The sequence below is a fragment of the Microcaecilia unicolor genome, chromosome 4, assembly GCF_901765095.1.
Source record: "Microcaecilia unicolor chromosome 4, aMicUni1.1, whole genome shotgun sequence".
NCBI classification, from domain to species: Eukaryota; Metazoa; Chordata; class Amphibia; order Gymnophiona; family Siphonopidae; genus Microcaecilia; species Microcaecilia unicolor.
In genome coordinates this window covers 24,379,545-24,391,589 of record NC_044034.1, presented here as the reverse complement: position 1 = coordinate 24,391,589, position 12,045 = coordinate 24,379,545, and the positions used below count along the sequence as shown (strand labels likewise).

At 45.5% G+C, this 12,045-nt stretch overlaps 1 protein-coding gene across 1 annotated transcript in view; it reads right to left on the bottom strand.

Moving 5' to 3' along the window:
- The window catches only part of MOGAT2 (monoacylglycerol O-acyltransferase 2), a 137,188-nt gene extending 125,346 nt beyond the window's left edge, over positions 1-11,842 (bottom strand). Inside the window, exon 1 of the mRNA XM_030200044.1 lies at positions 11,714-11,842. Within this exon, the coding sequence (XP_030055904.1) occupies positions 11,714-11,807 (94 nt within the window). The 5' untranslated portion in view covers positions 11,808-11,842. The remainder of the gene's footprint in view (positions 1-11,713) is intronic.
- Positions 11,843-12,045: the final 203 nt, after the last annotated feature.

Here is a 12,045-nt window from a genome sequence, read left to right as displayed (position 1 = left end):
AGCTAATCACAATTACACTAGGGTTTTTTTTTTCAGCATTTCCCAAACACAGAAACAGAGAAACATGACAGCAGATAAAAGCCATATGGCCCATCCAGTCTGCCCATCCTCTGTAACCCCTAACTCTTCCTTTTCCTAAGCGATCCCACGTGCTTATCCCATGCCTTTTTAAATTCTGACGCAATCCTCGACTCCACAACCTCCAGCGGGAGGCCATTCCATGCCTCGACCACCCTTTCCATGAAATAATACTTCCTTAGATTACTCCTGAGCAGTGGCATTCCTGGGGGGGCTGGCACCCGGGGCGGATCGCCGGTGCACCTCGCCCCCCGAGTCCAGCGCCCCGCTCTGATGCAGCGCGGACCCCCCTCCCGGCGAAGGGACACCCCCACGAAGGAACCCCCCCCCCCCGCCGGGTGCACGCCACTGGGGGGTGGGGGGTGCCGCGTGCGCCTGTCCTCTGTTGTTCCATGCTTCTTCTCTGCCCTGGAACAGGATGTAACCTTTTCCAGGGCAGAGAAGAAGCATGGAACAATGGAGGACAGGCACGCGCGCGCGCGCGGCACCCCCTCCCCCAGCGGCGTGCAACCGGGGCGGACCGCACCCACCGCCCCCCCTAGAAATGCCACTGCTCCTGAGCCTATTCCCTCTTGACTTGATCGTATGCCCCCTCGTTCCAGAGCTCTCCTTCAGTTGAAAAAGACTCACTTCCTGTACATAAACAGACCTATTCCTCTTGATTTAGGCTCATCTGCATAGAAACAGGCGTCAAGCAGAAGAGAGAAGGTGAACATCTGAACGAACGCTATAATGCAGGGTTTCCCAAGTCCAGTCCTGTAGTAGCCCTTGCCAGTCAGGTTTTCAGGACATCCACAATGAATATGCATGAAAGAGATTTGCATATAATGGAGGCGGTATATGCAAATCAAGTTCATGCATATTCATTGCGGATATACACTTAATACTCATTCAGTCCCACAATACGGAAGAATCCTAAAAGTGTCCATTTCCCTTCTTTTTCACTTCATAATGTTATGCTTTCAAATTAATTACCACATTCTATTAAACATTGTTTAATTCAATCCTACAAGTCTTTTATACTGATGCATTCACTGGCTAATTTGTATTGTTAGTTTAATCTGTTAGATACATTGAACCCAATTTGTACTGTTAAGCACATAAGCACCGCCATACTGGGAAAACACCAAGGGTCCATCAAGCCCAGCATCCTGTCTCCGACAGCGGCCAATCCAGGCTTCAAGAACCCGGCAACCCCCCCCCCCCCCAAAAAATATATATATATATAATCATTTTTTAATAATGTTCAATGGACTTTTCCTTCAGGAATCTGTCCAAACCCCCCTTAAACTCCCTTAATATAATAATGTTAGACACATTCAACCAGTGGCGTAGCCAAGGGTGGGCTTGGGTGGGCACAGGCCCACCCGTTCTTGCCTCTGGCCCACCCAGTCAGTAGCCCATGAGGCCCCCAAAACTCTTCTGTGGCAGCGCCTCACTACTCTCTCTCCCTCTTAAGTACATAAGTAATGCCACACTGGGAAAAGACCAAGGGTCCATCGAGCCCAGCATCCTGTCCACGACAGCGGCCAATCCAGGCCAAGGGCACCTGGCAAGTTTCCCAAACGTACAAACATTCTATACATGTTATTCCTGGAATTTTGGATTTTTCCAAGTCCGTTTAGTAGCGGTTTATGGACTTGTCCTTTAGGAAACCGTCCAACCCCTTTTTAAACTCTGCTAAGCTAACCGCCTTCACCACATTTTCCGGCAATGAATTCCAGAGTTTAATTACACATTGGGTGAAGAAACATTTTCTCCGATTTGTTTTAAATTTACTACACTGTAGTTTCATCGCATGCCCCCTAGTCCTAGTATTTTTGGAACGCGTGAACAGACGCTTCACATCCACCTGTTCCACTCCACTCATTATTTTATATACCTCTATCATGTCTCCCCTCAGCCGTCTCTTCTCCAAGCTGAATAGCCCTAGCCTCCTTAATCTTTCTTCATAGGGAAGTCATCCCATCCCCGCTATCATTTTAGTCGCCCTTCTCTGCACCTTTTCCAATTCTACTATATCTTTCTTGAGATGCGGCGACCAGAATTGAACACAATACTCAAGGTGCGGTCGCACCATGGAGCGATACAACGGCATTATAACATCCTCACACCTGTTTTCCATACCTTTCCTAATAATACCCAACATTCTATTCGCTTTCTCTACTCGTGGCCTAGCATCTGCCCATCTCGCTCTAGAACCACCCCCTCCTGGTCTACCTCAGATCTACTGCCGGCAGCAATTCTTATAGGCATCCTATGCCAGCCCTGCAGGCTTCTCCCTATCATGTCCTGCCCTCAATGATGTCAATTCTTGTTTCATTGGCGAGAGGATGTGGTAGAGAGAAGCCTGCAGAAATTGCAATGGCCAACGGCTCTGAGGCAGAACCGGGGAGGAGGTTCCGAGAGAAATGAGCAGACGCTGGGTCATTTAAAAAAACCAAACTATATTGTATGTATGTACAGGGGTAGGGATGGGGGTTGGAAGGGCCCACCCAGGTTAACTCTGGGCCCACCCAAAATGACAGGTCTGCCTACGCCCCTGCATTCAACCCAATTTGATTGGGAAAATGTGGGATATAAATGAAATAAATTAAATAAATAAATATATAAATAAATAACTAGCAAGGAGTACTACAAGACTGAACTTGGGAAACACTGTTCTAGGACACCATCCCATTACAACACTTCAGTGGCGTACCAAGGGCGGGGTGGTCCACCCTGGGTGCAAGCTGCAAGGGGGTGCAGGGAGCAGCCGTGCGGCTGTCGGCTCCGCCTGTTCCCTGCTCCTTCTGACGTTAATTCCTGTTCCTGGGTAGGGAACCGGCGGAGCCAATAGCCGCTTGCCTGCTCCCTGCACCCACAGGAGGTAAGAACGATGCACTTGGGGGGTGGAGGTGCTGCTCCAGGGGTGTGTGGTGATTCGCAGGGAGGGTGTGTGTGATTGACTGGGGGAGAGGGGCGCAGTGGCAAGTGGCAGCCGACCTAGGAACACCACTGAAACACTTTTCTAGATAGGAACTGATCTGCCACAGTGAAATATCTCCCCTGCTCACTGTATCTTTAACCCCAGCAAAGAGACGAACTACCTGCAGTCAGGGGCGTAGCCAGACTTTGGCAGGAGGGGGGTCCAGAGCCCGAGGTGAGGGGACATATTTTAGACCTCCCTGGCACCGCCGACCCCCCCCCCCCCGGCCATTGTCGACACCCCCTGCCGCTGCTGCCACCACCACCACCAACTTTGACCCCCCCCTGCCGACAACTGTCTCACCCCCCCTCCCGCTGCCAACCCTCCCCCATTGTAGCCTACCTTTGCTGGCGGAGGACCCCAATCCCCGCCAGCTGAGGTCCTTCTCTTCCTTCGTTCCGTTTCTGAGTCTGACGTCCTGCACGTTGTATGTGCAGGACATCAGACTCACAGAAACAGAACGAAGGAAGAAGAGGACCTCGGCTGGTGTGGGTTGGGGTCACCCGCCAGCAAAGGTAGCAGACAGCGACAGCGGGTTGGCAGCAGGAGCGGGGTTGAGAGGGTTGTCAGCAGGGGGGTCCAGGGTGAAATCTACAGGGGCCCAGGCCCCCCGTGGCCCCACGTAGCTACACCCCTGCCTGCAGTACAGTTCCTACGAAGCCCTGATTTTTTGCGCCTAAAGGGCCTCTGATAAAAAATACTCCATGGGTTACATACATAAAAGTACACATGCAAGGGAATTCTGTATAGGTCGTCCAAAGTTAAGTGCCAGGATGATCTGTGCGAAGCGCAATTCTCTAAAGCTGTTTTGCGCAGAGAGGGTGTTTTCTATAAACGGCAGGGGCGTAGCCAGACAGCAGATTTTGGGTGTGCCTAGGCAAGAAGTGGGTGGGCACCAAGTGTTCGCCCCCTCCCCCCCAAAAAAATATCTAAGCTGGTGGGAAAATGCTTCTCTCCACCTTGGCAGTCTGCAGCAGGCATGCGCTGAAAACAGAGCATTCGCAGGTGCCAGTATCGTGGAGCACACCATTTTCATTACCATCAGGGGGAAGTCTTCAGCTGGTAGAGCTTGGAATCCCCATCAGCTACTGCTAAACATGTGCTACTGTTGGGTGGGCCCCGGCCCACCCTGGCCCACCTGTGGCTACGCCACTGATAAATGGTGCCTGAAAAATCAATGTGGAATAAAATTACACCTAGATGTATTCTCTAAACTATGCCTAAATTTTATAGAATAAGCTTAAATTTCCACGCGGTACATAGAATTCACCAAGCACCTGTCCATGTAACCAAAATTAGTCGTGGCCATTTATGCCAAGTAAATCCTGGTGTAAATGCCGGTGCTTAAATTACACGCGGAGCAGGTATATTCTATAACCATGTGCGTAGTTCTTCAGAACGCCCATTTCCATGCCCATAGCCACACCCCTTTTTGGATGTGCACGTTAGAATTTAGGCGCAGTGAGTTACAGAACACACGTGTTGAGTTATGTGCATAAATTCTAATTATTGCCAATTAGTGCTCATAATTGCTTGTTAAGCACTGTTATCAATGCTGATTGGCTTGTTAAACCAATTAAGTTATGCACATTCTTTCAGAATGGCGTGGAACGCTGGGCACACTATATAGAATCTGGGGGAGAGCGACCTTTCTAGAATAATAGCTTAGCATGCTTTTCACGCCTAACTTTGCGTGCGAGAATATACGCCTGCCAAGGCTAGTGTAAATGCTCATGTCAACTGCTGGCATGTTGGCATAGGAATGTAGGTATTCTATAACACCGTGCCTAATTTCTGAGAACAAACAAAACAGCAGATCAAGATAAACGTGAAGATTTTATTGATATCATATACCAGAATATTGCCCGACACAGGCCGTGTTTCACCCAAAAGGGCTGCGTCAGGGGCTAAAATTAACAAACATATGAATAAACAAATATGTATAAAATAATACAAACATAACCATAAAAATATATATTAAAAACAATATAACATGGACATCGACATATGTAGCCACTGTATATATAGAGATAAAATCCTAACTATAGCATGAATATAAAACCATCACAATGTTCCAAAAGAGTATTTGTTTAAACAAATAATGAATACATTTATATATATATATATATATATATATATATATTCTAAACATCGTACCCACACTAAACAAATATAATAAAAATACCTTATTATCCTATATAATAAAACGCACCTCCAACATTCTGAAGCTGACTGCATGGCTGAGGCATTCCTGCTCTCTGTATCCATCTCCTGAATTGACATCACATACTTCCGGGTTCGTCACAAGCAGAAGTGACCAACCACACGAGGTTTCTCGGCTTCAGAATGTTGGAGGTGCATTCTATTAAATAGGATTCGTCAGTTCCTTGAAGCACAGCCAGATCTCAGCGTCCTGCACAGTAACACTCAGACACCAGAGAGAGATAGGGGGGGGCCTGACACCAGAGGGGGAGGTATCTCTGTCACACACTCTCTCTCACACACTCTCTCTCCCTCTCTCTCTCTCATAGTCAATGCCTTTCTTTCTCTCTCACACACACTGTCTCTCACACATTCTATGTCTCACACTATATCACATTCACTCTCTATGTGTCACACAGTCACACACTCTCTTGGTCTCATACACTCAGTCTCACAGAGAGTCTGTGTCTCACACACACTCTCTCTCTTGCACACACTGTATCTGTGTGAAACACACTCTCTGTCTCTCACACTGTCTCACATACGCACTTGCACACACTCTCATTCTCACACACACACTCTCTCTCTCACAGACACACTCACACCCAGACTCACTCTCTCTCTCTCACACACTCGCACATTCACTCTCTCTCTCACACACAGTCACTCTCAGATACACTCTCTCAAACATACACACTCCAAGGAAAACCTTTCTAGCGCCCGTTTCATTTGTGTCAGAAACGGGCCTTTTTTACTAGTATTTTAAATATTTAACATCTATCTCGAATGGCAAAAATATACAACATATAATATATATGAGCGAAACATGGCCTGTGTCGGGCAATATTCTGGTATATGAAATCAATAAAATCTTCACATTTATCTTGATGTGCTGTTTTGTTTGTCCACATTGGAGTTTGCAGATCGATTGTCTTGCGGTAATTTCTGAGAATGCCATGATACACCCATGCCCCTCCATGGCCACACCCTCTTTGGAGTTGCGTGCTATGGAAAAATAGGCGTGTGCGTTATAGAAAAGGACATAGGGCAGATCCATGTGTAACTCCTAATGACTACCAATTGTTAACGCTAATCATTGGTTGTTATCACCAATTTAGACAATCATTTTGCATTCAGATCACATTGTTTTCTGAGGCCATTTTTTACAGACTTGTGCAGCTATCGTGTCTTTGTAAAATAGCCTCAGAATAGCCATCTGATTGGACTTTCTGCATAGGTGACGTGTTCTAGAATTGACCCTGTTAAAGCGCAAACTCTTTGATAAGGTGATTCTATTTATAGTTGTCCGAGCGATCCCGCTGTATTTGGAAGCCAGTGGAGGTGAGAGTTACCTCAGGGTTCCTCACTGCACCCTCTGCCATTTAATATCTATTTGCAGCCATTAGCAAAAATGTTATCCTTCTGTGGGATTGGATACAAGGATCTGCGCAGACAATATTCAGCTTTTGTTTTCCCCTTTAAAATCTCCACCTTCCTTTGAGCTATTCTGCCTCATCTTCTGTCCTTGATTCATAAGTGGATGACTGAGAACGTTTGGTCTTCAATCTTGTGATTGCAGACTAGCAGTTTACTTCCTATTCTTCCCAAGGGTAGGCCAAAGTGCATCGGACACCCTAGGTGAAATTTCAGCCATGTTCCTACTCCTCCCCTGTAGTTGATCATCTCCCTTTCCTCTCTCCACATCTCCCGTCCCACCACCACCAAGTGGCCAACATTTTCCCTTCCCCTCTAGCCTCCATTGGCCAGCTTCTCATCTCCCCTTCCCTTTTCACTGCCACTCTACCCCCCCCCCCCCTCGTCCCAGGCCGGCTGGAACATTAAAATAAGCACAGACCAATACTAAAGCCAGAAGGGACTGAAGAAAGTGGTGCTTTGTCCAGTCCTCGAGTTCCACAACCCAGCCTGGTTTTCAGGATTGCCACAATGACTATGTATGAGATCTATTTGCATTCACTGCTTCTGTTACATTCAAATAGATTTTATAATATTCATTATTGAAATCCTGAAAACCAGGCTGAGTTGTGGACTTTAAGGAATGGATTTGAGGGCCTGCGCAGTGCTGATGCATCTGTAACCTTCTAGCTGGCCTGGGAGGGGATGGGGGTTGGAGGTTGACAGTTACAGCAAGAAGAGAAGCAGTGGAAGGCTCTCACATGAGTTAGGTCTGTGCCACAGCCCCCCTAAATTCTGTCACCCTAGGTGGATGCCTAGTTTGCCTAATGGCTATGTTGGCCCTGTTCTCCCTCTCTTCTTCAAGCTATGGAGATCTCCATTGTGCTGAAGTTCACAGCATTGAACTGTAAGTGCTGTTACCTATAAAGGCATTAATGGGCCTGGTTTTAGGAGAACAAACAGGAAAAAGTAGAGGCTGATCAAAGGACGAATCCAACACTGGAGATGTTATGGAGAATTACTTTATTGATGCAGATATTGAGGGACCCGACACAGTCTGTGTTCGGCGTATCATACCGTCTACACCAGGGATCAAATGAATAACTCTAAAGGAACAAAAAATTAAAATACAAATATATAAAATACGTGTGATACCAATTGGTGACAGTCAATCTCAGTAAATAGGAACCTTGACCTTTGGAGGATAGGGAGGGAAGGGAGAAGAAGAATGAATAGGAGAGAGGTGAGGGAGGGTAATAGGGAAGGGGGAAGGAAGAAATCGTTAATAAAGAATGACATACACGTATCTACTTAATATAAAGAGGGATTAGTTCTGGGACTAAGATCACCTTCATTCATATGATTGCTATGTAACTATTCAGGCTTAGGGAGTTATCTTGACTCTGTTAATATACAAGAAGGATTGATGCTGTTAATATAAGGAAGGATGAGACAGATGTAATGAGGGGAAGGCGGAGAAGAGGGGAGAAAAAACGAATAATTCACACAAACTTATGGTTGTAATATTTTATTGAATGTTCAATAAAAAATTGTTTTAAACTAAAATACGTGTGATACCAATGGTAAAACTAAACGATATAAAATGAATAAATAATGAATAAAAACTAACTTAAACTGAAGACATGTAACAATGTTATTCATAACTAAGTGCTTTAACATAGAAACATAAAGGAATTAATATATGGTTAATGCAGATATTGTGAGTGGTAAAAAGAATAAATATATTTAAGGTGTATGTAAAAGGCTATTGGGTATTGTTTCTCTGTTAAAGTACTTGCTTTTATATATTTGTATTTAAATTTTTTGTTCCTTTAGAATTATTCATTTGACTCCTGATGTAGGCGGTGTAATAAGCTGAAACACGGACCGTATCGGGTCGCTGAATATCTGCATCAATAAAGTAATTCTCCACTACATCTCCAGTGCTGGATTTGTCCTTTGATCAGCCTCTGCTTTTTCCTGTTTGGTCTTTCTGGCCTAGAGGTTTTCCCTGTTTGTGCTTTGACTCCTGGTTTTAGGAGTACGCAACTTATGAAATTGCCTGGGGTGCCAAATTTTGAAAGCACCAAAACCCTGGTCTAAAATGGAGCTTGATTGCACTTGCTGTAGGGCCATGATCCCTCACCTCTGGGGGAGAAACCTCGCCTTCACACTGCTCTCTAGCCCTGCCTATGGGCGCCAACATCTTAAATCCAGGCTTGGGAAGCAGTCCACTCTTCTTATTTCAAGATCTGAACTGTTTTCTTTCTCCCAGGAATGTTCAGACTGTAGTCCATGCCCTCATATTGACCGGTCTGAACTACTGCAATTCAGTGTTGCTAGAGTTACCGGCAACACCAACCTGGATTTTACTGTTGGTGAGCACAGCTGTGTATATGGTTATCAGTACACATTCAGAGAGCGTGTAGCTCCAGCACTGAAGGCTCGCCACTATAGTCTCTGGATTTCAGAGCTTTGCAGGAACATGGCCTGACTATGCATGTATTATGCTTTATGGATTTATGTTGTTTGATATTTTATTAATTTTGTTGTTTTGATGTATTTTGTATATTGATTGCATATTTTTTTATTAATTCTGTAAACTGCTTTGATGCATTTTTGTGATTATATCAAGTCAATAAATCAAAACAGCTCAACAGGGCAGCAGCTGCAGTTAAGCAAAATAATAGATCATGATACATTCAAAGAGCCAACACTGTGTACTGTTACAGTTTTATTGTATCAGCCCTACTGAAATAATCTAAGATGGAGGAGATGACTTTAAGTGCCCAAAACGTAACTGAGGGAGCCTTAAAGGTTTGCCCAGGGCTCTAATATACACATACTGGCCCTGCTGCATGAGGGTATCCTTTAGCAGAGAAACAGTTATTTCAGGTTCCCTCCATTAAAGGATGTTTTCTGGCATAAAGTAGGGTCAGAGTATTTTGCATTGCTGGTCTGTCTCTCTGGGAATTCCTTCCAGATGCCATTCATTCAGACACAAACTGTTTGTCTTCATGAAAGAAACTGAAGGCAGCCTTCTTCAAGGAAACCCTTGCTGGCTTGGAGGACTAAATAAGGTCCTTTTCTTCCTTATTTTTGTGCTGATATATCTTGTTGCATGGTCTTATCAGCTCACCTTTATGTGCTCCGTGTGTGTTTTTTCCTCTGTACTGAACACTTTTTTTCCCCCTGTACATTACTAGATCTGCTCAGATGTATTTTTTGCTGTTTTATATTATGTGACCTGCTGGTTGTCTTTTCGCATACTAGTACGTTATAAATATCTATATATATAAAAGGCACCTCCAACGTTCCGCTTTGGCCATCAGTGTCTGCTGCGCCCTTGCGTCACAACGTCATGACGTTGAAGGTGGAACAATAGCACTGGCCTCTTACCGCGTTCAACACCGTCACGCTTCCCTCTTTAGGCGCTCCGCCCACACTCCTCCTCCTCATTTCCGCACCCTCTGAGAAGCCGGGGGGGCAGCCCAAAACACCACGCAAACGGTGGCGCCCCGTTCCCTGCACACCGAGCTCGCGCTCCGCCCACACTCCTCATCCTCCTCCCGAGTTCCACTCCCTCTGAGAAGCCGGGGGCGGTCCAAAACACCACGCAAATGGTCGCGCATGCGAACGGTTCGCTGCACACCCAGCTCAGGTATGACTGTGACCGAACGATGGCCGGGACCAGGGGGTGCACTACGTTCAAAATTCACACTCTCCGACTCCAATAGACAAAAAAAAAAACCTCGCACAACAAATGTCTTCACTGGAATGGGAAGGGAGCGAAAAAGGCAGGAAGGGAGGCAGGGGGGAAGGGGGAACCTGCAACTGTCACCCAGACCTGGGGGGGGGGGGGCGGGGGGGAAATACCCTGGTATTGGGAGGGGGGGGAAATACCGTTCCACATACTCTCATTCTCACACACACACTCGCACTCACTCTCTCTCTCTCACACACACACACACACACTCACACATTCACTCTCTCTCACACACACACTCTCTCAAACATGCACACTCCGACGAAAACCTTGCTAGCGCCCGTTTCATTGCGTCAGAAACGGGCCTTTTTTTTACTAGTTTTTAAATAAATACATGTTCTTTCATTAGTATAAGCAGAGCTCATTATACAGCCCAATAAAGCTCTTTATAACCTGTCAAGCTACACTGTTTAAGGCATTTGTGAGATTTCGAAGCAGGCCCGTTCCATTCTTTGCACAGGGGATGTGTTTCCATGGAAGCTCTGCTGTTTCTTTTTATCTCAGTAACAAGTCTTAATAAGGATGACTTGCTGATTTTCAGATTTGGGGGATAATTTTGTAAGGCAATAGTTTTGTTGTGAAGGACTGATTCTATACAGGTCTTCTAGACGAGGCGAAGCCCAATAAATAGCTTGGGTTTATTTCATTCTTGCGGCAGTCTTGCACGGATATCAGAATGAGCGCTAACAATCCTAGTACAATGGACAGTGAGAAGCAGCTGTGAAAATAAAATCCATTTTCCCGTCGGACATGTCTTGAATTTTGTGACCTAAACAGTGTTCCTCAACTTCTGCAGCTGTTTGATGGGAGGGCATTTCTGTAGAGGGAACCCTTAACAATCGGATGCCCCTCGCCCAAAGATCTCAGGTGCTCTGAGTGGGCCGCAGAAGTTCAACCCTGTCTTTCAGAGTCATAATCGGATCCGGATTTCAGGATATCGTCAGTGAATATTTGTGATGCATTTGACCTACGAGCCATGGATAAGTGTACCTTTAATTATGCTGAAAACCAGACCTATTTTGGATTTTGCAACTGGAGTTCCTATACCTAACCTTAACTGTTTAAGCTGAAAGAACTTCAGACAATGTTGGATTGTATTTCAAAATATAATTATTGTCCACAAAACAGGTACCTTTAAATCTTGAATACTGCATAATACTGATACAACAGGAAAAAGACTGAAAAACATGCAAAGACCAGAAAACCCCAGGCTAGTAGGGAGAATCTCTGTGCCACTTAGCTTTAAGTTGCTAAAGCAAAATTGATAAAAATGCAAAGGGTCTTACCAAGTGCCAGAAAAGAGAACACCCATTGAAACACTGCAGCTGTCTGAAGCCTCCTTTTCAGAGGAATGAAGAGAGGAGCAAATTCAATCGGCATCTTGGATGAAGGCGAGTTAGAAGGCGAACGACCAGATGGAGCCAGAATGAGTCTAAAGTCTTCTTGGTGTTTGGCACACAGACAGAGAGTATGTTGCAATGTGCACAGTGATCACTGGAACAGCTTGGAATTAAACCCAGCCCCATTCAGAAGCAGGAAAACCAGAAAGCATTTTCTCACAGTAACCTTGTGACTGAAATCCAGCCGGGGTCACCCAAGTCACACAAAAAGTTTGCAA